Source organism: Dermacentor andersoni, chromosome 8 (assembly GCF_023375885.2).
Source record: "Dermacentor andersoni chromosome 8, qqDerAnde1_hic_scaffold, whole genome shotgun sequence".
NCBI classification, from domain to species: domain Eukaryota; kingdom Metazoa; phylum Arthropoda; class Arachnida; order Ixodida; family Ixodidae; genus Dermacentor; species Dermacentor andersoni.
The window spans coordinates 147,645,322-147,671,368 of NC_092821.1; the positions used below are offsets into that span (position 1 = coordinate 147,645,322).

At 46.6% G+C, this 26,047-nt stretch overlaps 1 protein-coding gene across 9 annotated transcripts in view; it reads left to right on the forward strand.

Moving 5' to 3' along the window:
* The first annotated feature begins 287 nt into the window (after positions 1 to 287).
* lqf (epsin homolog lqf) overlaps positions 288 to 26,047 on the forward strand; it is a 44,971-nt gene continuing 19,211 nt past the window's right edge. For 5 of the 9 annotated variants that reach the window (XM_055069516.2, XM_055069525.2, XM_055069521.2 and 2 more), the window contains exons 1-8: positions 288 to 365; positions 6,974 to 7,386; positions 10,522 to 11,308; positions 15,320 to 15,547; positions 17,831 to 17,885; positions 18,826 to 19,012; positions 24,681 to 24,728; positions 24,820 to 25,015. In XM_055069516.2, coding sequence (XP_054925491.1) covers positions 11,033 to 11,308; positions 15,320 to 15,547; positions 17,831 to 17,885; positions 18,826 to 19,012; positions 24,681 to 24,728; positions 24,820 to 25,015 — 990 coding nt within the window. In that variant the 5' untranslated portion in view covers positions 288 to 365; positions 6,974 to 7,386; positions 10,522 to 11,032. Of the gene's footprint in view, positions 366 to 1,333; positions 2,630 to 2,735; positions 2,873 to 6,973; positions 7,387 to 10,521; positions 11,309 to 15,319; positions 15,548 to 17,830; positions 17,886 to 18,825; positions 19,013 to 24,680; positions 24,729 to 24,819; positions 25,016 to 26,047 lie in introns of those variants that run through there. The other 4 variants (XM_055069520.2, XM_055069518.2, XM_055069517.2 and 1 more) reach the window with 4 other exon arrangements.

Here is a 26,047-nt window from a genome sequence, read left to right on the forward strand (position 1 = left end):
TCGAGTATGAACAAATGAGCTTATATTTGAGCTAATGAGAACCTATGAAAAGTAAGTACTAATTCAAATGACCCGGATAGCAGACGACGTGCACATTTTCGCCGGTTAGCAAGTCCGAATTCCAGGTAAATTAGAAGCAATGTTTTGAATGTACTCCAACTATAGGTGTTCTCTGGTTGCTAGCATCACTGATAGCTCATTTCTGCAAGCGAAATTGCGCATATTGACTGCCGACAAATACAAATTTTTAAGTGTCGTTACTATCATCATCATCGGCCACTTTGGCGGAGGCTTCCGGTTTGTTGCTTGCCTGCGTAAAGATCCATCCGCAGCCGACTTCCGCTGGATGGGTCAACTGATCAAATGTAAGTTTGTGTTCCGCTTACGCTTCAATTTTTCCCACTTACGCCAGGGTGTTGCGCGATCGGAAGCCCCTTGGGGGACTCGTGTTGTCCCCAAACGTTCTTCACGTCTCGTTGACGACCTGTCACATTTCACCTTGGCCATCCACGCGAGTGACGTTTGCTGTTTCGGCTAGGCCTATCGGCGACAGGGGGCCCCTTTAAAAGACTCGCTTCTTCGAATGACAGCCAGAGCTTTTCCCGTGCCGCGCGGCCTGGCGCACGGCTACGTTGACGATTGTTCTCGCGGCCACCTTAGTATGTCGGGCGCAAGCGACAGCCGAGTTTTGTAATGTTCTGTGGCCGAGAGCCGTCGTTCAGCTAGAGGAGGAGGCTGGCTCGACGGAGGCTAGATACCACCCGAAAGAGTCCCGTTGGTGGGCTTGTGTTGTTTGTGTGTTGCTTTTGCATGCAGAAGGAGGCGTCTTGTGTAAGCAAGGCCGTGTGACTTTCGAAGAGGCAACCCCGTGAGAAGTGACGCGGCACAGGGCGCTTCCGAGAAACCGAGGTGCTCGGGGTCGATTCGTTCTCCAGCTAGCTACGAGTCGCGTCCCTCTGTGTCTGGGCTGGCTGGCTGCCTACTCCGCCAAGTCAACCACCTCGCGCCGAAGCTAATTACAATGAGTGTAGGCGTGCGTCTTCCGTGGGTCGTGAGCCAAGTTGCGGGCGCACCCGCATTCTATCCACTACTACTACGGCGTCGGCGTAGTATCTGTCGACCTGGCAGGTGTGTCAAAGGGGAGAACGTGAAAGACCGATAATATTTTGTTGCGCGCACTTTTCTTGCTTTTTCCTCCCCTAACGTCGGATATCGGACCGCTCGCAAAAAATCGCCGTGACTTGTCCCTCGTACCCTTTCTGTTTCCGTGTCTCCTTTCCCCAGTCCGTGCTACGCCGCGTGCCTGTTTATTGCTCTTGGAGGAATGCCCGTTTTTTAACCTCGCGGTGGTGAACAACTCCACAGGGTCGGATAGGGCGCTCCGTAGCAGCTGCTGTTATCTGCGACCGACACGCTCTCTTGGATCCCCTGACGTTGTCGGAGGAACGAACAACTCCCCCAGGGCGGGTGACCGAACCGCGCGAAGTCGTAGCTAGCGAACCGCGGTCGGAATGTCAAATCGATGCTTGTTGACTCCCCGGGCGGGCGGTGTCGTGAGGGGGCTTCGGTTCGCTACGTTAGCAGGAAAAAAAAGAACCAAAGGAAAGCAGCGTGACACGTCGAAGGGTAGCGTTTCGCTGAACGCGACATTGCAGTGCTGATCGTGCAGACGAAACTGGGTTTTAATAAATGCCACTGCTACCGATAAACTAAAGTTTGTAACGCTATTCAGTTTTTCTCCTTTCTTTTTTTCTTTCTGTGCACTATCAAAACGCTACGAATGCAGACGATCACGGAGGCTAGCTTAATCCAGCGCCTGATGAACCTGACGTCCTGATATGTTCGCGAGGGTCGACTCTGCGGTGGCCGTTAGCCGCACACGTTAACCTCACAGGATTTAGGAAAAAAAAAAAATGTCGAGGACTGAGCACTGTAAACAAACGGGTGCGCGTTTCGGGATCCTCGGTGTTTTTTTTTTTTTTTTTGCTCTGTTGTATTAATCGCTCATTCTGTATCGTCTCTTTGTTGCCACGGCGGTCGCATTTCGATGGGGGGCGAAATGCGAAAACGCCCGTGTACTTTACGGTTTAACACCCGTGATGTACGATTTAGGTGCACGTTAAAGAACCCCAGGTGGCCCAAGTTATTCCGGAGTGCCCCACTACGATGTGCCTCATAATCGGATCGTGGTTTTGCCACGTAAAACTCCATTTTTTTTTTCTCTTTGTTCACCCATTTAGGGCTGCGAGCTCCTCCAGCGCGGTTGCAGTTTCGGACAGCGCATCGTCACGTAATTGGATTCCATGTGTGTCGCTAACCGCTGAAAAAAAAAAAAAGAAAATAAACAAGACATTCGGTTTCGCTCAGGTCGAAGTACTGCCGCCGCAGCAGTCTGGTAGTGCGAGGTTACAAATGTAGAGAGCATCCTTGTGGGTGCTCGTGCGGTTGTGCCAAAGGGCTGTTGCGTTAGTCATTCGACATCGGAGAGGAAGTTTTTTCCAGAGCTTTCGGGAAGCCTGTGACGTCGGTGTTTCGTATCGCGTTCGGCCGTGGTATGCGCGACTCCCATTAATGCGAGCGTTGCTGCAGCAGACGATAAAGAGAAGTGACGCAGACGGCGTGTCGAAAGGTTCGAGTATCGCTATCGCTTCTGCTGCCATATATTTCCCACTCTTTCCATGCTCTTTCGCTCAGTTTCTTGTTCGGCAATTTATTTCTTTTAAGTTCAAACGAGCGGCAAGGGGAGCTTACGAGGCCCGGGGCCCTCGTTCTCCTGCCTCGTTTCGTCGAGCGATGCTCAGTGTTCGACGGTCGTTTTATGGTGCCCGACGCAGCAAAATGATGTGACTGAAGCTGTCCGCCAGCTTTTGTAGTACGTATATCTCATTTTGAGCACAACCAGACGTGTCCTAGCGTTGATCGAGATACGTCTAATTGAAAAATGCAGCTTCGCCGATATAGATATACACCGACCCGTACCTTTGTTAATGGGTAGGCGCGCCCTTCTATTCGACCCGATAGTAGTTTTGCGTGTGTGTCGAACATGTTTATCTGCCCGGGTATGCTTTTTGCGGTCATTCGGACTGAGCTGGGCGTAAGCTTGATGGCTTCTGGTTATTTGCTGCAGGCACTGTAAGTGCTCTGATATCACCAAGTGCGTGTTATTCACGCTGTGGCTTGCCATGCTTTTTATTTATTTTTTGCATGAGTCTGTTTAATGTTTCTACTAGTCTACAGCGTTATCGCTCAGCTCTAAGGCAATGTTTGCAGATGCAGTTACCAGACACGCTATGCTCTTCACATGTTCACTGTGGCACGGGTCAAGGCAGTTATTTATTCTGTGCAGGGCTTTCCTGGGGCGCGAAGGGCCATTTTTGCTGGAAATAAGTCGACATAAAAAAAAATTATTTGTTGCATCTGATTCGACTTGTCGTGACACCTCCTTTCTGGAGCTTGAAAAAGTTTCAAAGGAAAGTTTACACAATGGTGGGTCACATTGCACCAGGGGAATTTGATGCTTCATGCCCCACTGAGCCATTCTGTGCAGTAATCGGGAAAAGAAGTTCTGACACAGTGAACGTGTTGGAGGTTATGCCGCTTTCTGGTTGTGTGGTAACCAACTTTAGTTGCCATTGTAGAATGTGCTTTCTGACAATTCTTATTGAAGGGAAGAAAGTAGCCTTTTTTAACCTAACTCCCTTGATACCATGTCAGTGTCTACAGCGGGCGAGGCTTATTATCTTTGTTTTGAGTGATTGGGCATGAACAGACTTGTGTTTTTCTTTCGTGGGGATATGATGAGATTTTTGCTGTTGTAAAGAAAAGCGGAAACGAAGCGGGCATTGTGCATGAATACGATACTAGTCCATGGAGCGCGCATTGAATGCGACCTCTCTAGTCACTCCTGATAGCCGTGTGGTTCTATTACAGATGCGAAGGGCAGCAGAATTCATTCTTGTGAAACAGCCGAAAAGTAAACTGTAGGGCCATCCTTATGGTTCAGAGTGAAGCTTCTGAAAATGTAGTATTACACCATTGCGATATGCCAACACAACATCAGTGGCACGACCTCGAGGAAGAGAGCGAACTACATAGATGGGAGAGGGGGAGGTTGGGCACTGCTCTGGTTGTCAAGCAAGCAGTTGTACTCTTGCAAAAGAAGGCAGCATGATCCGTGACGTAGAGAGCAGCTGGGTGTGACAGGCACACGCACAGTCAAACTGTCATGCAATATTGCAGCTGTTGCTGTCCTGGAGTGATACCTCGCTGGCTACTTCCGCGTGAAGGCAGGCTTTTTTTGTCCAGCATCTTTGTCGCCTTTGGGAACTGGTAGAGCTACGTCATGAAATATGAGTTTAAGTGAGAGAGTGAAGTTCTTGTAATTAATGGACTGTGCTTCAGCTCACCAACTCTGTGCTGTGCAGTGAAGTGTATGGATAGCATAAGGCCGGAGAGAAGTGGCTGCACAGGCCCGTCAAGAACGGGAAGAGGGCTTTTCCACCGTGTGCTGCTTGTCTTGCTGTGACACCTTTATTACGCCAGCATTGCTCACTGGAGGATTAGCAGCAAACAATAGGCAAGACATGCAGATATGTGTTTGACCAAGAGATCGATGGGACTTCGCATTCTGAAGAAACATGAGCCTGTACTTTGCCTTGCCAACTCCGTGCAAGTGCAGCGAAAGCCATGGGTTGTGTGAGCTAGCTGGAAAAGAGTATCGGAGGAAGTGCTCCTTCATTGGCTGCCCTCTGTGCGAACCTGGCTGAATGGAATGGAAGGATTTGTTGTGCACGTTGGGCGAGCCCTTCTCCCTCCTCACTGGCTTTCCGTTTCGATTGGCTTACATGAGCCCTGGCCTTCATCGCACTGCGTGGAGTTGACGAGGCAGAGTAAAGATGCATCATGGTGGAGGAACGAGAAAGGGGGTTAACAGAGGAGCCCGATTTTTATTAATCATATCATGAGAAGCCAACAGACAAAGATAGCAAGGACAACATAGGGGAAATTACTTGTCCTTACCAATTGAATTATGTTGCCCCTATGTTGTCGTTGGTGTCTTTGTTTATTGGCTTCTCATGATATGATCATGGTGGAGGAGTGTCACACAGGTAGACTGTGACTGCCCTAGTATTTTTTTAATCCAGAGCTCGGTTACGCGGGCATTCTGGCAATCAGCCCGCCTTCTGAAGTGTGGCTGCAATGATATGGGAATTGAACCTTCGCCTTCGAGCATGGCAACAGAATGCCATAGCTGCGGAGCCAACATAGCAGGTCACACTGTTGGTTCCTTTCCTGGTTGGCTGATCTGATGCGCAGCTTTTGCCATATTGCCCAATGTGGGTCAAATGGAGCACAAACCTTGCACAAGTGCACCAAAATAGTTTGTGCCAAACTTGCCTATGTCTTGCAGTATAATAAACTGGCTGCTTCAGATTGCTGTGGCAGTGCTATTAAGGTAGTGCCAGATGGCTTTGAAACTGTACCGTGTGATATACCGTGTACACTATTCTAACTGTACCGTTAGAATAGTGTGTACAAGCAAACAGATAGGCCTTAGGTGCTGAAAGAAATAGTGCTCTTCTTACTGCACATTCTGTGTGTATTGTTTTTGTGGCTACTGTAGTCTATGTTAGCGTATGTTAATTGAGGAGCTGAATGTACATAGTGCATACATATTCTGAAAACTAACATTGTCGAGCCTATGGCACTTGCCGCTTCTTTTCGTGTGCAAATTGTCATAGTGGCTGCACTCTCACTTTCTTTAATCACAGGTAATGTGAATGATAAATTAAGTCTGTACTACTACTTGTAAACCTTAACCACAAGTAATAAAAGGCCAGCCCCCCCTCACCCAATTCCCCCAATTTCTGAGAAATTGTGCAGCAGTGCTGGTGACTAAGCTTGACATGATGAATTCGCATAGAAACGGCACATTGGGGGCCGATGGATTGTCTTGTCTTGGACAGGTTTCACAACAAGCACCAGGTGGCACCACCCCTTAGTTTTTAAGGCGAAAGCCTTTCTAAGCTCATGGTGAAGTTTGTGTCAGCAGACCTGACCGCCGGAGTGTCTGCCGAAGCGTCATCACGCCCTGTGAAGACAGATTAAAGAATGAAAAATGATTGTAGTGACAGTGAATTATAATAGAGATTGGTAGAGGTTAATAATGACTAGTAATGATTACTAATGACTTGTAATAACTACTAATGACTCCAAAATGACCAATATGTCTAGCGATGGCTTGTAATGGCCACTATTGATTAGAAATGTGTAGTAATGAGTAGTGATGACTATGAAATGACCAATATGTCTAACGATGGCTTGTAATGAGCACAATTGATTACAAATGACTAGAAATGCTTACTAGTGAGCAGTAATGACTGAAATGACTTGTAATGACCAATATGTCTAATGAAAACTTGTGATGACAACTGATTAGAAATGACTAAAATGCTTAGTAATGACTAATAATGTCTGAAATTGCTTCTAATGACTGTGAAATGACCAACATGTCTGTAACGACGGCTTGTAATGACTAGAATTGATTACAAATGACTAAATATGCTTAGTAGTGAGCAGTAATGACTAAAAGAAGGAGGAGAAATAGAAGAGGCAAATGATAAGAGGAGGAAGAGTAGGCTTTCGCTGTTCACCTCTTAAGAGACCCTGTAATTCTTGCGTTTGAGTTTCTGCAAGTGACAAATACTGCAGTGTTCATAAGATGCTTGCATATAACATACCTAAGGCCCTGTATGCTTTTATATAACATTAGTAAGCGTGCCGGATAACCTTAGTGGCGCTTTACATCACCATTGGAGCCCACTTAAGCTTGCAGTGAAAACTTGGTTATTGTTTCATGTGAACTTCTTTGAAGTGCTGCCGTAGCACCCAGAAAGCACTTACAGAATATGCTATTAAGTGACTTTGTCTGGAATGCGCTTCCTGTGACCCTCCCTTTCACCGTGTCACGCAGGTTGTTTTCTGCCAGGCTACCACTGCGCTTCGTGTCGCTGACGCTTCGCCTTCCCCCGTGTCGCCGCCCGGTCGTCGTCGCGTGACATGTTGTCCCGGCCGTACAGTTGACGGCGACCCCTCATCCCCTCCATTCACATCCGTGACCTTCCCCCCCCCACCGTCTCGTCGCCGGTCAAAATTTCGAAGCCAGGCTGCGACGCTTTCGGACGCGAGATCCAGTGCCACGCCAGGCCCGAACTGTGAGTGCAGGTGCGGTGCCACCCCCCCATCCCCCCCCCCCCCAATTTGTGCAGTCGTGTCCTTTTGCGGGCACGAAGTGCTGCTGGGAACATCGAGCTAGGCAGCCAACCATCTTGCTTCGGAGGCACCTGCTGCGGGAGCCCATGTCCAGGATTGGTGCTTTTTCAGAAGGTGAGTCCGGCACACTTAGTTATTTTGCATGCCTTCGAGCTTGAGTGACATTTACAGAAGGGAGTGGTGAATATGGGATAATGCGCGAAACGTTCAGCACTTCCTGCTTATGCAATGCTATGCTTATGCTATGAGAGAAGAAAATCACAAATATTCGTTGTAGCAGAAAAGTCAACAAATAAAACATACAAGGTCAACGATTATTTCCTTGCTAAACAATGCTAACTGGGACATTACTATATTAACAGAGGTTTAAAATAGTTGCAAGTGATGCGGGGAGGTAATTCCACTAGCTTGATGTGCACGATAGGTAACAGTTATAAAATCGAGTAGTCCGACAATGGTGGAACGCCGACTTTAGATAACTGATTTAATATATGTGAAAAGTGCTGCAGGGGAAGGACTAGCTGTTTATGTAAAATGGGGTGATGGCATAACTTCAGTTGTGGTGACGGTGAAGAGCCAGACAGTGTGGCGCAACTGCGAGTCACAAACTCAACACTTCGTTGGCGGACTGCTGCCCTGAAGGAAACAAGTGACACTCAAAGCACCACTGATAGTGGCGAGCGCAGTCGTCAGTCATCGAAATCTGATCTCCGGGACAAGAGTGTCGGCTGCTTATACATGACTCATCGTACTTTGCAGCATAGTCGCTGGTGCTCGTGTTGGCTAGAGAACGTATGCCACTGCTCTCTTGAAGCATGCAACCTGGTTAGACGAGGCCCTATGGCTACAGAATTGGCGGCAACATTCTGGAAAGTTTCTATACGCGTAGGCGTCTTGCAGGCAGTGGTAACTTTATAACAGTGGTTAGTGGGTGAAAAATGTTCACTGAAGAAAGAAACAGTGTGCTCGTGTCCACATGGTTAATTCTGTAAGAAGGGTAGCTTGCGGACCGAACGTGCTCTATTCAAGATGGCCAATCTTCTGCATACTGAAAGCTTGAATGGCGTGAGGGGAATGGAGGGCAGTAAGGATGGTGCCACCAGCCAACGCGGTGTTGTGTCATATCTGACTCCTGCCCGAGGCTTCAGAGCAGTGCTGCATAGTTTTGGGGCATGGGACAGGGGGAAAAATTGATGCAAATGAAAAAGTGTTACAAACGAGTGCTTCGTTCTTACGGTTTTAGGGAAGCATGGTTGCTGTGTAAGCTCTCATTTGACAGCTCTTTTAAATGTGCGCGGCTAGCACACCCTGCAGCATGTACGCACGTAGCTCAGTCGTTTCTGCAAGTGGAACTTCACAGGAAACGTTTAGCGACAATGCCGCCTGGGGGTGTTTTCGTATCTCATGTTCAGTGATCCACCTTTCACTGTTCCATACTCTCTCTCAAATTTTTTTTTTGCACGATTTGCACATGGTATTTTGTACATGGGCTTGTCTTGAGCACGTGTCTACTTCCCTTGTGTTTCTTCATGAAGTAAACATTATAGGAGCTGTTTCATTAGTTTTCTCTTTTTTGTACTTTCCGGTCTCGTAGAACTACGGATAGCTATTTTTGCATCAATCCCATTCCACTTAGTCCAGATGCTGTAAGCTTATTCGCAGGATCCTGCTCTTACTGAACATGATCTCAATGAGCGCTCAAACACTCATACGTGCCGGATTTGATTAGAGTATTTAGGAGCTTCAGGATGTATTCAGGAGTATTCAGGATGTTTCAGCTAAAATTGGGGGATGAATAAGGAGTGGGCAGGGCCAGTGATGCATGCGACGCACATAATAGATAACAGGCAGCCCCCTCCCCCCTTCTTTTTTTATCAGACCGACAGACTGGATAGCGGCGCAAGGAAGCAAAGCCGGTCCTTGCAGAGGTGCAGACATCGAGGTTTGGCCCTCCACCATATAGTGTGTTGCACTCTGTGCAAGGCCGGAGTGATTGCAGTGTCTTGGAAAAGCGTTTGGCTTTCGCTGAAAAATTGATGAAGTGCTGAATACCACACATACTTTTGTAATAGCTGAATTGTGTACAATGTGAAAGAAAATTTTGAAAAAAAAAATATTCGTTGGTGCTTTTCGTTAATAATAGCCCGAGTAACAAAGACCAACTGCGCCATTTTTTTGGACCACATTACCACCTTAGTTTCAGACAATGTTGATGTGCAAACTCTGACGCTTGAAACCTGAGTGGATGCATTGGGAAAAGCTTGAAAAATTGCTTTTTAATACTAAAGCTGAGAAATGGAAAGTGTTGCCGTTACCACAGGCTGGAAACGGTGCAGAACTGTGAATGCTCCTTGGCACGACTTCCGAGATTAAACGTGGCAGTGAAAATCTTGGAGGCCACGGACAGAAATTTGTGTCCCCTCCACTAACCGCAAATGTCTGCGTCATCTGCTGGGCAAATCGTCACCGTCACCAACTCTGCTAAGGTGCTATTTAAGGGCCACCAATGTGACAATTGGACAGTTACCAGCCTTGCAGCTTTGCCAAGATTGCTTGAGTATAACTGATTTAACCAAAGTGAAATTTCATTGCAGTTGACCCCTTTGGCAGTGATGAAAGATGTGTTACTGTGAAAAGAACAATGAACACAATTCAGCCATCTGTAGCCATCAACATAGTCATATGTTTGCTTGTTTTGTACTTTATTGTAGCTATATTTGCTTGTGTAATCATGGAATTTTCTTTTTATGTTGTAAGGTCAAACCTGCTTTGGGAGGAAAGGGGCTGAATATTTAAATCTTGAGCCAAAATGTAACTGATCCATGTATAAGCAACGCGTCAACATTGCGCGAGATATGTCTTTGTTTTAATTAAAATGTATTGTGGTTTAATGTTCATAGGAATACATGTTTATATTATGCATGTAATGTATATAGTGTATCGGTGTATTACATATTAAAATGCACTTACGGTTAAATGTATATAATGCTTTCTGTTCTATTTCACCAATTAATATCTGTTTATTAATAGTTATCTGCATTCTTTTCTCGTGGCTGATATTGTATAAGCAGGAACTACCAATTGTTTTATGCAGTCTGTCAAAGTAACTGCTCCCTTCCATAATGTCATTTGACCTTTGGGGTAGTTGAAGTAAATGGAAAAGTAATGCGGCAGTTATTTTGAACCCATATGGTATGGTGTTGAGCTTGCTTAACGAAATTTTTCTTGTTACATTCTTTTCTTGCCCAGCAAACGTTCCGAGCGCCACCCCACACCCCCTGCCATCAAGACCTGGAGACAGGCGCCACCAATTTTAATGTGTGCCATACTTTGAGCCGTCGTTGACGCTCCGTCCGTCGCCGCCTTCTTCAAGACGCGGCAGAAATCGCGTCCGCCCCCTTTGGGCTTGCCGTCTTCTGGACTACTCTGCCATCCGTAAAGTGTGCCGATTCCTCAGTCGTAAGCAGCAGCATCAGTCCGCACCCGAGGACCCATCATCGGTGCAAGCAACAAAAATCTGCGAAGGTGCGCCAGCAACGGAGGCGCGAGTCGGCCAGCGACTCAGCACTACGCTCGGTCGCACGCGAAGCCCGATCGTCGCGTTGGAGGCTTGCTCTGCCAGTCCGCGTTGTCTGCCGGCAACCGACCCCGCAGCTGCGCACAGTTGCTTGGCCTGTGTTAGCAGCTGACGCCCGCCAAGGCAGCTACCGTGCCCAAGAACAACCCCCGGCAGCTTCTGTGCTGCGCCTCCTTCGTGCTCATGATGAACGTCCACGGCCTCAGACGAAACGTGAAGAATGTGGTGCGGAACTATTCGGACGCCCAGGTTAAGGTGCGCGAGGCGACCTCCAACGACCCCTGGGGGCCGCCCTCGACCCTGATGGGCGAGATTGCCGACCTGTCGTACAACGTGGTGGCCTTCACCGAGATCATGCAGATGATATGGAAGCGGCTCAACGACCACGGCAAGAACTGGCGACACGTCTACAAGGCGCTGGTGCTGCTGGAGTACCTCATCAAGACTGGCTCCGAGAAGGTGAGTGCTGGCGCCTGTCGTGCGGCGACTGTAGCTTTTACCCTGCTGGGCTCGAGGTTGCAGGTTCGATTGCCAGCTGTAATGGTCTCGTTTCAGAAAGTGTGGGTTGAGGAAACGCTCTTGTACCAAAATTTGGATGTGTGTTAGTTTCACTCGATGGAGCCGAAATTCGGAGCTGCGGAACATGCTAGCCATTGTTTTAACATTATCAAGGTTTAACACCCCAAGGTTGCTATCACACCCCAAGGTTGCGGCGACCTGTTCTGTCTTTACTGTTAAATTAAATTAAATTAAATTAAATTGTTGGTTTTTAATGTTACGAAACAGTGCAGTTGGTTATGAGGTGGTGGTGGTGCAGTGGTGGGCTCTGGACTAATTTTGACCACCTGGAGTTGTTTTAATGGGCATCTGAGCTTCAGTACACAAATGTTTGTGCATTTCGCTCACATTGAAATGTGGCCATGGTGGCCAAGAACCGAATATCTTTATTGCTTCGACACTGTGTGTACAGGCTATCAAATGTGTGTTGCATTGTGCGGATTTTTCCTTTCTTTTGTGGTCTATATGTCCTCTGGGTTATTGACCGGTTTAACGGTTTTGTTCGTTGCATCACAGGTTCGCAAGTTAGCTTTGTTAATGACGTGTTACTAGATGAACTTAGACCGATAAGTGGGCAGCAAGTTGGTATGCTGGTACGCTTTCATCATGATGACAGAAGTGTGAAAGACGCAACACAGAGTGGAGGACAATGCAGTGACAGGTGCTGACCGTCGGGCGCCTCTCAAACTGTCAAGCCCCTGCCCTGTGTGCTTCTCTGATTTGATTCACCCTGCTATCTTTGATAGATAACCCCCTTCAGGAACGATGTACACATTCGTGTAGGCGATTTGTTTTTGGAAGTTATATCCAGTGGTGGCAAAGAAAAGGCAACAGTAATTGAAGTTGTGAAATGTGTGATTTCATAATGTATGCAGCCCATGTATGCGGCCTAAACAGCTTCGCTCGTAATCCGTCCTTCTATGAAGTTCAGGTGGAACTGAACCCCCTGCCTACTCAGTGTGGCTTCTTTCCACTTTGGTGTGCTGCGTATTGCTACAGACTTCGAACCATTGGTTTGTTCATATCAGTAATGAGGTAAGAATTAAGAATGACAAGAGATGTAGGTATACAAAAAGGGGTCACATACTTATAAACTGAATTGGAACATCCTGCGGGGGATGGTAAGAATTATTGAAAAATAGCAGCAATGACAACTAACTAATTGTTAGCACATAGGCACAGTCACTGCATCTGAGCAGGTGCGCAAGCAAGATATAAGGTAGCAAATTTCTCCATTTGAAGAGTTCTCGCCTTTTGGTGCATCTTTACAGAGTTGCATATACTTTCTTTGAGAACTTGACATTCAAATTTTTTGAAGTTTAATTTGACAAAGCCAAGTTCGAAAGTTGGGGGGAGTTGGTAAATATTTGTGATTTTAAAAGCGGGCACTAAAGAAGTAAAAAAAAAAAAAAGGGTGCCAGGAAGGACGACATTTGCTTTGTCCTTTTCGTCCCTCACATCTAGTGCTTTTTTTTTTACACTTGCATTTGCAATCATGATTTCTTCAAAGGGTTAAGGTTTCCTTTGATAATCATACCTTACACCTGTCATAAAATCACGCGCCCCATAAGTTGCTGGAATTCGTCCTTTTCTTTAGAGCCCGAGAGGCTGTTCAAATCATCACATAACGTGAGCATTCGTGCATTTTTTTCCCGTGCTTGAAAAGAAGAAGTTGGAGTTGACCACAAATTAAGGTTTCTTTTGAAATGCGTGGAACAACCGAGCTATTGCCACTGCGACCTGGCCTTGTGCATGCTAAAGCATATGCGTCCCGCTGGGTACGTTTCTCGATAAACACCTGTATTGCCACATCCCACGAGTTTCTTCCTGTGTATCCCGGAGCAGGTGTTTGTTGGCTGCGTAACCGTAGGTCGTAGGCGTGTGGCGGGCTTTCGGCATTGCCTGGCAATGCTGTAGGCCAAGTCCTTTTCTTTTTTACTTTTTAGTTTAGGTTTCAGAAACTGCACAGTGTAGGTTAGGAGGCTCCTCGTAGTAGAGGGCTGCGTATTGTTCTCAACCATCCGGGGTTCTTCAACGTGCATTGAATTGCACAAGTATCTCTCCATTCCGCACCCATCAGAATGCAGGCATCGCAGCTGGGAATTTAACCCATGACCTCATCGACAGTAATAAAATCTGCGCTGATCACGTGCGTGAACCTCAAAGCTTTTGTGATGAGGAATATAACAGAAATAGAGCATCGCCTGACAGTGGATTCATCACTCTCATGCATCCTCGACTGAACTTTCTTTCACAGAAACCTTGACCTAATGACTTACATATGACATATATACTTTAAAGGAGTTTTTTTGACTGCATGCATGGCTTCTTTATATCGAGGTTTGGCTGTATTCACTTTTTGTAGCGGTTCATCGTGTATGTCGAAAGTTCATTTTGTGGCAAATAGCTGTTAATGGTTAGCACTCGGTAGTACTCAGTGTGCATGCAGGCTGTGTGCCTGACTGTGTCAACAGCCACAGGCTATAAACAAAATAACCTACTTCACCCGAGAGTCGAGCTTGAGCCGATTGCACTGGAGGCTAGTATTCTGTTACACAGCTACCGCTGTATTGGTGATGCAGGCTTGTATTACATGTCTTCGTCTACTCAAATTGCTTTATTATACTTCTGCAAGTATTTTGGTATTTCACAAGTACTTTTACAAAAGAGTACTAAGCACTTTAGCCTAAATAATTCTCTTTGGTATTTACTACTTTTGAAGGTACTTTTCCATATACTTCAGGTTGTCAAATGCACATTTTGCAAAGCAACACTTCTCTGAGGCTTCTGGTGATTTGGCCCTGAGCTGTTTGAAAATATTAAGCACTTCAATGGTGCAAAAGGTATCTTGAAAGTAACAAAACACTTCTCTCGCTATAATGTACTGTACTCGGATACCTGTGGAATCTGGTTGTTTTGTATTTACTGAGTAAACATGATGGCCTAGTGGTCGGTATTTTATTTTATATATCTTCTTTGAGGATCCTTTGCCTGTCTGCTGTGATGCCCTTTGCAAATGGCCCATCTTGCCATGTTCAGAGCAGCATTGCCGACTAGAAATAAAAGAAAATTGCTCTAGTCAAGATCCCAAGAAACTCTAAAGCCCCCAGTACAAGCACCCAAAGTCCATAAAAGCTCGGTAAATGCAGTCAACTATCCTAGTCATGTTCAGAACACATTTCATTGCATCTACGTAAAACACAGCCAGAAAGAAAAAAGTTGCACTGGACAGAAAGGTCTGTTTCTTTTCACTTGTAATGGAATAAAATATACAAATAGTCAATGTTGTTATAAGTGCTTTTTTGTGTGACTGAAATTCATAAACGTATTGCAAAACAAAACTAAAAAATAAGGCTTCTGTGAATTAAAATTACTTACTGTAAAACAGGGTGAGCTACCGGGCAGTGATTAAAGTTACAGAAAAGTGTCCTTCGTTTCATCTTCATATGATGATGATAATTCTCTCAATTCCAAAAGGAGCATGGATAAGCTGCATGTTTGCCACACATGAAGCACAAATTATTGTAAAAAAAAAAATCATACTGCCATAGAAGAAGCCAACATTGCAAGAAAACAGCTAAGAAACCAGCTGCCCACAAGAGAACAAACTTTCCCGCTAGGCAGCACAAGAAACCCCTAAATTCAGCTGGAAAGAAACTAAATCAGCAACACTGGTTCAGAGGTGCAAGTATAGCTGCCCTGCCATTGCCATTATCCACCCCGCTTCCCTCCCGTACTTCCGTTCTCATCATTGGTTGCCATCGCTACCAATTCTCCGTCTTTCAAAAGAAACTGCAGATTTCTTCTTAAGCTGCAGTCGTTGCACTGCTGTGAGGGCACTGCAAAGTGTGCATGGACTGACGGAATTCCGCACCCTGCTCTCTCTCTTTCTCTCGCTGCTGCACGTTGCAGGTGAGCCAGCAGTGCAAGGAGAACATCTTTGCGATCCAGACGCTGAAGGACTTCCAGCACACGGAGGACAACAAGGACCAGGGGGTGAACGTCAGGGAGAAGTCCAAGCAGCTGGTGGCCCTGCTCAAGGACGACGAGCGACTGCGCGCGGAGCGCACCCGCGCCCTCAAGGCCAAGGAACGCTTTGCGCAGGCCACGGCCCGCGTCGGGTCCGAGGCCCTGGCCAAGGTACAGCAAGCCCTCGTAACAAGATCAGTTTATTTAAAGTATTGCATTGTACGAAGCTTTTTCGCAGTCCCGACCGCCGTGCATGCTATTCGAGCCATGCTTTTTTTGAAGCGTAGTAACACTGGACTCGTAGCATAGGGGAAAGTTATTTGTTGTTTAATTGAACTGTAGAAATGATAAGGTAAAGGGAAGTGAAAGTGGATGCAGAGACAACTTTCCGCAGGTGTGAGAGCTGAACCGACACATTGTACGTTACGTATATGCAGCTTCACCTGTCGAGCCACCGCATCAGCCACCCTGCGGTCCACTTTCTTAAGTACTATTTGTGTACGAGGTTAGCTCTGGAAGTGTTAGCCAGTGCCGGTCACAGCCAAGGCAGTGTCTATTTAACTGCAGGCATCGTCACTTGGTACATGAACAGTACCAAGATTAATCTCGTGTGCACACACAAATACCCGACAGAAAGTAGTTTGAAGGATGGTTGTTGCAGTAGCTTGATGTGAAGCACCACATGTGTGACGCGGAAGATGTGTGTTTCGACTACTGCCTGGCAGCAAGCTGTTTTGTCCTCTTACATTATCATTTGTATGTTTCAGCTAAAACAGCATTAAAATTCTCGTGTGCTTTCCCTGGCTTCACTCTCGGTTCTTTCGCATGGCAGTGCTTAACAAAAGGTCAAGCCCCTGGCATCCTCTTATTATTTTCGCTCATTCCATAGGAAACACGTTGTGCTCCTTGAGGTTCTCGGTGCAGCCTTGCATATCAAAGGGTCTGCGTGTGCGTCTGAAGGAGGTCCTTTGTTGATTCTCCGTGCAGTGGCGACGTTGCTATGTGCCCTTCTACATGACATTGGCACTTTTCCAAAGGCACAGTGACAGTGACGGAGTGCGTTCAGTGCAAGTATCCATGTGCACACCTGCGAAATGCCGCAGCGTGGGCTCTTTCACCTGTCTCCAACCCTCCCCCCTTCCCCCCACTCCCAACAGCCGTTGCGTTGTGGCCGCCTGCGCAATGCAGCGTCCCCCTACGTTTTACACTGACTCTCTTCGCTCTTTGCGTTTCTGCGCAGATCGCTTCTCCACTTCCTTGTCTCTTCTGATTTCTCCTGCGTTAGGCACCTTTTGGTACGAAACCTGTTAAACTGCAATTGTTGCCAGTTGGTCGTACAGTAAAATGTGTCAGGATTTCATGGGAGTGGAAGAAATGTTCGAATTGACCGAATGCGGAACCATTGATTTGCCCAGGAACCTAACAAAGAAATGCTAACTACAAGGGCTGTCTAAAAAGTGTACAGCCTTCTTTATTTTGGGGAAAACTACAGGGTGCGGGTTGGCCATACCGCATGTTATGCAAGGGGGGCCCTTGATGTGTTTACCCCTGCATGTGGCATTATATTGAGTTGCATCTTGTTGTACAGGACCAGTTGAGTATTCTTGACTGGTCTCGGCAGGATTCTATGTGGCCAAAAGTGGCGTAACAAATTGAACAAAGATATTGCATATAGTTCTGCGTGAAGCTTGGTAATAGGCTATAAATAGCCAAGCAGGATCAACGGGGAATATTCAAATAGCGTTTAGAAATGATGCTATAGGCAGGAATCAGATGAAAGTGTGGTAAAACTGCTTCAAGTAAGGCTACGTGTATGTTGGGAGTGAGCCACGCTTTGGGAGGCCTTCGACGAGCAATGATGCGATTGTTGTTGAAGTGCAAACTGTGATTTTGACAGATCGTCAGTTGAAAGCTAGTGGACAGCAACAAGGATGCTGTGAATGTCATTTTAAAGGGACACTAAGTGGATAGCTACAAAGATGCTGTGAATGTCATTTTAAAGGGACACTAAAGGCAAATACAAAGTCGGTGTGGGCTGTTTAAATACCATTCCAGAAACCTCGGAACATTTGCTTTGTGCCAAGCAAAGACTTAGTTAACGAGAAAATTGCATCTGACATTTAGTTAATGTGGACCCATGTGTGACATTGTGCACTGCATTCAGCAGCATATATGTTGGGAAAGGTAGTTTCTCAGAACACGTGTAAGCGAGGGTACACATTAATCCGCAGTGCAACTTGCTGATCCCATGCAATTTAAATTGACATATTCTGTCGCTTCTAGAATTGTGTAATTAAAATTTTCAGTGTGTGCTCGTTGGAGTTCTTGTGTGAATCTTTGTTCTGATCATTTTTCATGTCTAATTATTGTTGTGCTAAAAGAAATGAGTTGTCTTGCATTAACTTTTTCATAATTTTACTTTCCCTACAATCTATTTTGCTTCTTGATTTTCAGTATGGCAGCTCCAGTCGGCGAGACTCGTACAACTCTGATGCGACGTCACCCAGAGGTGAGATCATCTCTCAGGGTTACAAAACTTGTAAAGGTATTAAAAAAAAAAAGAAATTTCTTTTTGTTGAAAATGTCTTATAACCGTTTGCGAGTAGGTGTGAAAGCAAAGAATAGATTGACGATTTGAGAAAGCAAGGCACATCAAAGTTATCGCACTGTGCTGCCCAGACCAGCGTGTAGGAAAAAGAGGACTTGATTTGGTTTTACGTCGTGGTCTGAAAGGGACACAAAAGAGAAGTATAGTCTCAAATGTCATTAAAGAAAGCTTAAAGCACAAATGCATATACAAACTATGTACAAGTAAAGGTGCAATGGTCAACATCCAAGGTGATGTGCTTGCAGTTCCAGTAAATGGCTGACCATTTCTTCAACATCCTTTCGCACGTGGCCTTTTCCAAATGCTTCGTAACAATAGTTGGCCTATGGGGATAGACTAGTGCATCAGCGTGCATGATGTTATGTAGTGGCCGACTTCGAAAATCAGTATTGTGTAGCTTTGTCTTGCCATCTCTTGATGCAAAATCTTGGTAAATTCTTGTTAATCTTGTCTGATAACACTGTACATACAGTACCTGGCATTGCCAGCGTGGCCTATAGCTGCGAGAGTTGCAGGACTTCGAAGTTGACGCTCTGAAAAGTGTATGTGCCTGTGCGTCACCTTTAAGGTCTTGCAACTTTTGTACCAAAGTGGACAGAGCTATGAGGTCGATGTCATTGGATTTCCTGAATTGTGTAGAAGCCACTGATACCCTGCTTAGTGAAGTCGAAGAAACATATTCAGGTTGGTTCAGAAATTTAAGTACAGGAAATTAGTGTAAAACCAGAACCAAACGAGATAAAAAAGGACCTCATGGCTGAAATGAGCACGCAAAACTACTGATCAGTTTGTCCCTGTAGTTTGACGGTTTGATTGATGGACGTGTGTGTGTGGCTCATAGGCGAGGGTGATGGAGCGAGCGGCCTCTCCTCAGAGTTGGAGTGTGCCCGGCCCCAGACGGCGGGTGAGGAGGAGCTTCAGCTGCAGCTGGCGCTGGCCATGAGCAAAGAGGAGGCGGAGCAGGAGGAGCGGCTCCGCAAGCACGACGACCTGCGGCTCCAGATGGCCATCAACGAGTCCCAGCACACGTGAGTTGCCGCCCCTCCCACTCCGACCCTTGTCCCGCGAGAGGCCAGAGAAAAAAAAAAAAGCCGCAGCGGCTCTCTTGAGTTTGGGAATTATCAAACACTCGGCGGAGAGAGACAAAAGAGAGACAACTCTGTAATGCACAGGGTATTTAATGCGTTTAGCATTCTTTGGGAACCAACCAGGATTTCTTGTAAATGTCTGACCCGTTTTCATGGGCCGATCGCAAAGATTGCACGCTCTAACACAGCGGTAAAATTTTCGCAGTGGTAGCGTGTGACCACAGGCAGTTGCAGATTCCGCGCGATGTTGCGAACTGGTTCTTCAAGAGAGACTAAAGGCAAATACTAAGTCAACGTGGACTGTTAAAATACCAATACAGAAACCTCACAGTGCTTGCTTCGTGCCAAGGAATGACTTAGTTAATGAGAAACTTGGGTCTGAAGGGTCCACATACCTTTAGTGCAATTCAAATCACCTGCCCCCGAGCTAGGAGTGGTGACATTGCGTACGTCATCACTGCCCTCTACAGCAGTCCGTAGGTAAAACGGCACCTAACAGACTGCGCTACAGTTTATTATGCAAAATGCAAATGCACTGCTATGGAGAAACTGAGTCAAGACGACGTTGGATTCGCCGTTGCAGCTGCTTTGGTCAAGTGGCATGGACTGTTTGGTCATCCTGCAATATTACATGAACATGGCATTCGCTGCTACTTTCAGTTTGCACGAGTTTCGCATGCCAGCAAAGCCAATGCAGCACAACGTGATAACGAAACTACTGAAATCTGAAAGTACGGATGGCGCATAGTCGAGCGAAAGCAAAACCTTTTCAACATACACATCACTGTCAAGGGTAACATATCTTTTTTCTAAAAATTGAATAGAATTATAGTAGCATTTTCTTTTGTAGCATTTCCTTTCATCTTATAAGGCAATGAGACTATCTTTTTATTATTAGTGGCTGAGTACTACCACTGAAAGAATTATAATGAGGAGTGCCTATGTCGTCGGGCCAGTACTTTAATGTCTTGGGTGAGTCTCAAGTTGGATCCACCATTTACTTCAATTTCTCGAATACTAAAGCTCTGCTGTCAGTAAAATTGATCCCTTAGGTGTTCTCGAGCATTAATCTGTCACATTAGCTTGACTTCATATTTGCCTTTAGTGTCCTTTTCAGGAAGTGGCACTCAAAGTGCCGGTTGTCTGTAGCATATGGGTAAGGCAAGGTGGCAAGGGGAGTACCATGCATAACACATAGTGCAATAAAGTGCCCCAAATAACCACCTCCCAAAGCATGCTAAATGCATTTTTGAATAGCAACTGGGGTTGTTTCTTCATAAATTTTTTGCAAAAATTGCTAGACTGAAATTGAGCACTAACATCTGCTGGGGCTGCTGCAAGTGCGGTAGCTCGGCGAGTGTGGGAACAAGCAACTCTGTGGCTTCACAAATTTAGGACTTTCAGCGAAATGCTGCCATTGCAAAGGCGTGCACAAGGATTATGCATCGGCGCAGAGACTTTCTGCGGCTTAGTTCAAATTCTGGAAACACCAGCCCTCAGGCGAAGCGCACAGAAAAGAGCAACACACAGATTGCGATGTGGGTCGCAGCGTGTGTGTGTCGCTCTCTTGACTGTGCTACACCGGCCAGTCTGAGTTTCTACTCTGCTGAAGGCATTGTCTTTGTGCATTTAGAATCGTACAATTGCTTGGAAAATATAGAAAGGTGACGCATAGCGAATAAAATATAAAAGATAGTCGATCGATTGGTTTGATCCAACGGAACTGCAATAGCGTTAACCCTTCGCAAGCCTTAAGTAACTGACAAGATGTCTGAAGAATGCCGCAAGGCTCCTTAATAACACCTAATACATGTCACTTTACGCCTAATGTTCCACTTGGTATTTTGCACCAATTGCATTCGTTCACTTTCGTTCACTTTCACTTGATCTTGTCGTTCAGTGACGCTTCTCAGCATGACTTTCCATTGTGCTTGTTGATGGCACTGCATCCATTTTAATTTGTACTAAAATGCACACGTCTTCACAAGACGTGTGTGAACCTTTGAAACGCCACATTCTATCTGCCAAGTCCGCCACAGCGGGATTCCCTCCTTACCCCTCCTCCTCCCAAGGTGTTATGTCACACCACCTTCTCCCTCCTTTACACACCCTCTCTCACATCCTCTCCCTTCTAACACTCGTCCTCTCCACTTGTGACGGCAAGCATTTTTCGCCTCCTCGCCATTCTTTTCATCCTCTACCATGCCACAAGAAAACTGACGGACGTCGATGGGCTTTCATTGGCATGAGCGATCTAATGCTGGCACATTAAAAGACAGGGGAATGTCTGAAACTGCAAACACAAAAATTGAAAAATTTGTGCACCAATTGTCCTTCCCATGGTAGCAGCAGCACCAGAGTTCTCTCAAGTAATTTTTGTACAAATCTCTAACTATAATGGACACTAATAGGCTTATCTTGCCACATGTTCAAGGTAGAGCTAGAAACGAAGCTACATTTTGAGAATTAAGGTACACTAAAGACCCGGCAGGTATTACATAAAGGGGTTAGAAATGGCCAAAATAAAATTTGACAGTGACAGTGTTATTATAATGCAAAAAACTCTGAAACAAATTACATGTCAGTTTATACAAGAAATGCAATTGTAAACAGTCAGTTGAATTATGACAATACTTGATGTAGAAGTATTGCTTTGTTTTCAAATTTTCAGTAGCTACTCTGTGTGAATGATGTTCAAAGTGAGATGCACAGATGCAGCATGCATGAACACAAAGCACACACGAATGTACACACTGTATTATTAGCAGCACTTGGTCAAGGTCACTGTTCACACAGGAAGACCTTGCGGGGCCTTAAATAAATAGAAAATACGAACTGTTCCGAGTGGCCAGTGCACGCATACACTCAAGGACTGATTTTTCAGATGCCCGGCTTTTCGGACACGCCCGATAATTCGGACGCCTTTGCGGCATCTCCACTTACCCCATAGGGTCAATGCACTTATAAGAAAGTCTGAAATTTTGGACGCAAAATCCTTCGCCGTCCGATTTTCCAGACTTTTTTCCCATCACCACAGCTTTGAAATGGCGTTGTCGAAGCTACCACTGGCGACACTTTCATTATCTCACTGCCTCGAACAGGTGCTCTCTCATGCAGATCTGCCAGCTGTAGCCACCACTGCAGCAACGCTAGGCCTGGCTGTTTTGATGTTGGCTACAAGGCTTCTTGCTGTTCGGTGTAATTTGCTGCTGCTAATAATAATTTGCTGCTGTTAGCGAAGGCTCCGACTCCGCACTTGTAATCCTCGCCAATGACTTCGAAGCTGGGAAAGCACAGTGCATTGCATAATGCCGGTTTCCGAAAGTCAGCTTCACCTCGACACAGCAATCTTGTGCGGTGAAGCGTACATGAAGTATTGCGGTGAAGCATATCAAGAGTGGGAAGCGGCAGTTGTCACGGAACTCACTTAGTATTCCTTAATTACACACGCGTGCACTCGCTGTCCCCTGTCAAGGGACAAGCATCGGTACTGCTAACAAGTGCACTGGCAGACCTTCACAGCTATTTTGGATGCGCCTGTGGTAATTCGCGCCCTTGGGTGTAGTAAAAAGCATCCATTTAATTTTTTTGTCTTTTTTACGGCCCCTAGGAAGGCTGAAAAATCGAACGTTGACTGTATATCTTGTTTTGGCACCCGGAATGACTTGTGGCTGTGCCAGAAAAAAAAAAAAAAAGAAAGTCCGCAGCATTATCAAAATATAATGGTTAAAATGGGAATGTACTGTCGGCCCAAAAAGTAAACGGACCATGGCGTAGGTGGCCGGAGCGGCTGCGGGGCCACACCGGGGCACTGCAACCTCGCTCCGCGTGTTGACGACGAGAGTGCCCCGAGTGACGCCAGACTTCGCCCTCACTCTCGCGCTGGGCCTTATCACGCTTGATACTAGTGCACCGTTCGGTTGCTCTGGTGCTGACGGTTGCGACGAATAGGACCATGCATTGCCGATAGTCTAGAACATGGTGCTGTCGCACAGTAACGGAGGGCAGCCGGGCATCAAAGTGCGGCACTGAGAAGGAATGAAGACCCGTTCTGATTGTTGTTTTGCTTATATTCACCTTCCTTATCCTTCATATTAGTGCATGTCGCCGGCGTCCACCGCTGCTCGATTTTAGGCAACATAACGCAAGTAGCTGCAATGGCGGCTACGGTGATGCGCGCTCGTTCACGCCGGTAAGATAAGTTACAGGCGCCAAGTTTTACTGAGGGCATGGCTTTTCTGTCGAGATTACTTTTCCGGCATTGTCTCCAGCAGTGGGTTTATTGTATCAGCGACACTTCTGAAAACTGCTTTAATTAGCTACTACAATGCATAGGTCGTTATGAAATTTTACAAAGGTATGGCCAGGAAGATGTAATTGGGATGACGAATCGGAATAACTAGTCTGTCGTGAAAGTTTATTCACGGAAGCATACCATGGCTTGAAGGCGTCCTCAGTGCGATGAAAAGTTGCCACCGATCGCGATGACTTGGCTTGCTCGCCTTGTCATCGAGAGCGCCGCCACTATAGCTTTGGATGTTCGTGCATCCGTGCAGTGCTTCCCACTCTCAATCGCACCGAGGTGAAAGAGCGGGCATCACTGTAGCCGCAACGGCGGCTACTTGCACAATGTTGCCTAAAATCGAGCAGTGGTGGACGCCGGCGACATGCACTAATATGAAGGATAAGGTGAATATAAGCAAAACAACAATCGGAACGGGTCTTCATTCCCTCTCAGTGTCGCGGTTTGATGTCCTGCGGCCGCCCGCTACTGCACGACAGCGCCATGTGCTGGACTACTGGAGATGCACGGTCCCCTTCATCGCGACCGTTAGCACCAGAGCAAGCGAACGGTGCACTAGAAAATTATCAAGCGTGATGAGGCCCGGTGTGAGAGTGAGGGTGAAGTCTGGCGTCACTCGGGGCACTCTCGCCGTCGGCGTGCGGAGCTAGATAGCAACGCCCCGGTGTGGCCCCGCAGTTGCTCCGGCCAGATAAGCTGTGGTCCGTTTACTTTTTTGGCCGACAGTACATCATCTTGAATACAAGTTGCCTATGGCCCGAGGGACACAAAACATTGGTGAACGCTATTCAAGATTAGTGGTAGGACCCTTGTCAACAGCAATAATAGCAGGTGCATATCGTGTTGCAGCTTATATTGAGTATGGTAGTACATGGAAGAGATGAACCATGTTAGTCAGGCTGAACCATTTTGTTCTTTATTTCTTCTGTACCAAAGTTACTGGCAATAGGTCCTTGCTTATCATGAGTGTTCCTAATATCTGAATAACTGCAAGTAATTAAGCCTTTGGGGCAACATTTTTTTTATTTTACTGAGGCTTGCGATGCCAATGTTGTAAGCTTGTGTTTAAGCCAGCATTTATGAGCTGCCATTCGGCAGATCTCGTTCAAAACCAGCTGCGCGAAAAGCAAAGCGAGGCCAGCCAGGCCTAGTACCGGACTGGTGTCGCCACCTGCCGGGAAGAAAGCTGAAGAGCCATTTGCTGCTATGCCCAGTGGATTCCCTCGGCAGATGGTGACGCCAGCCCGTCGCAACTTCCATTTTGCGCCCATTCAAATCTGTCTCTCTGTTCATTGACTTCCACAGTTTCTCGCTCGAAATGCACATGCAGCATGTGCTTCGACACCCCGAACTGTAAGCACAACCATTTCCTTTCGTTCCTGATCCTCCGTTTCGGAGTGCAAGGGCGCTTGTTCCTCACCTGCCGGGCCCGCCACATTCGCAGCACGGCGACACTGCACAACGGGGCGACATCCTCCTCCTCCTCGGCAGGGGCTGGCCCATCTTCGTCACACCACCAGGCTGCGTCGGGCCTCGACGACCTGCTGGGTCTCAGCCTGGGGGCCTCGGGGGGTCCCAGTGGGGCCGAGCCCCCGTCGGTGACAGATCCCTGGGGCATGCCGCTGTACGACGGTGCTCAGGTGGGCAGAATTCAAAAGAGGTAGCAGAGAAGGAAAGAGCACGAAGAGAAAACAAATACAGCGCTGTGTGTGTGTCTTTTGTTGTGCCTTTGTACATCAGATTTCTGCACTGTTTCCTTGCGACAGTGAACAGACAGCAGGCCCAACTCAAAATGCCACTCAACTAAAAACTATGAGTGTGCAAATGTTCAAAACTTTTAAATAACAAATCAAATGGTGTCCTATTCCATGCTATCAGATTCGGCCTTTGAATCGTATAATCAATATGTATTCGTAACTGCAAATATTTTGCTAATAGTTTTCGAATTATCTTGAAACATCAACTGTGCGCCACCTGCAGCAGGGAAAACAGCGGCACGTTTGGATTATCGCCACCTACTAAAAGCATGCAGTATGCTACCAATGGCACTACACATTGTGCACTGTAAAACAGATAGGTGAAGACGCTTATCGCAATAGCTTTGGTGGCGATAGCTGTGAATGCAGCATGCGACGGCCCGGGCGGAGATTTGCTGGTACCAGAAGAAGAAACTGTATGCGCCGTCGTTTTCGCGTGAGACAGGCGGCTTATACTGTTCTCGATCGCGTGCGCCATGCACCTTTTCCGGTTCATGTGAGATCTAGCAGCCGGAAAGCGTGTACGATTGCAATCTGCGGCAGGGAAGGACAGTGTGTTTCGGTTATTGCCTATTAAAAGCATGCACTACGCTTCTGGCTGCGCTGCATACTGTGAAACAGATAGGCGAAGATGTAATAGGATTGGCAGTGATAGCTGCAAATGCCACGTGCGGTGACTCTGGAGAAGATTTGCTGGTACCGGAATGAGAAACCGAATGCGTGCCGGCGTTTTCATGTGAGAAGGGCGGGTGAGTATTGCAGTGAAGCTGCTGCGGTGGGCAGCTATATACTGTTCTCGATCGCGTGCCTTGCGCGTTTTCTTGTTTACACAGGATCTAGTGGCCAGAAAACGTATCATACCATCACAGTTTGGTGATGCACTGAACGCTGGTGCCGAAAAATCATGTTTTCCGG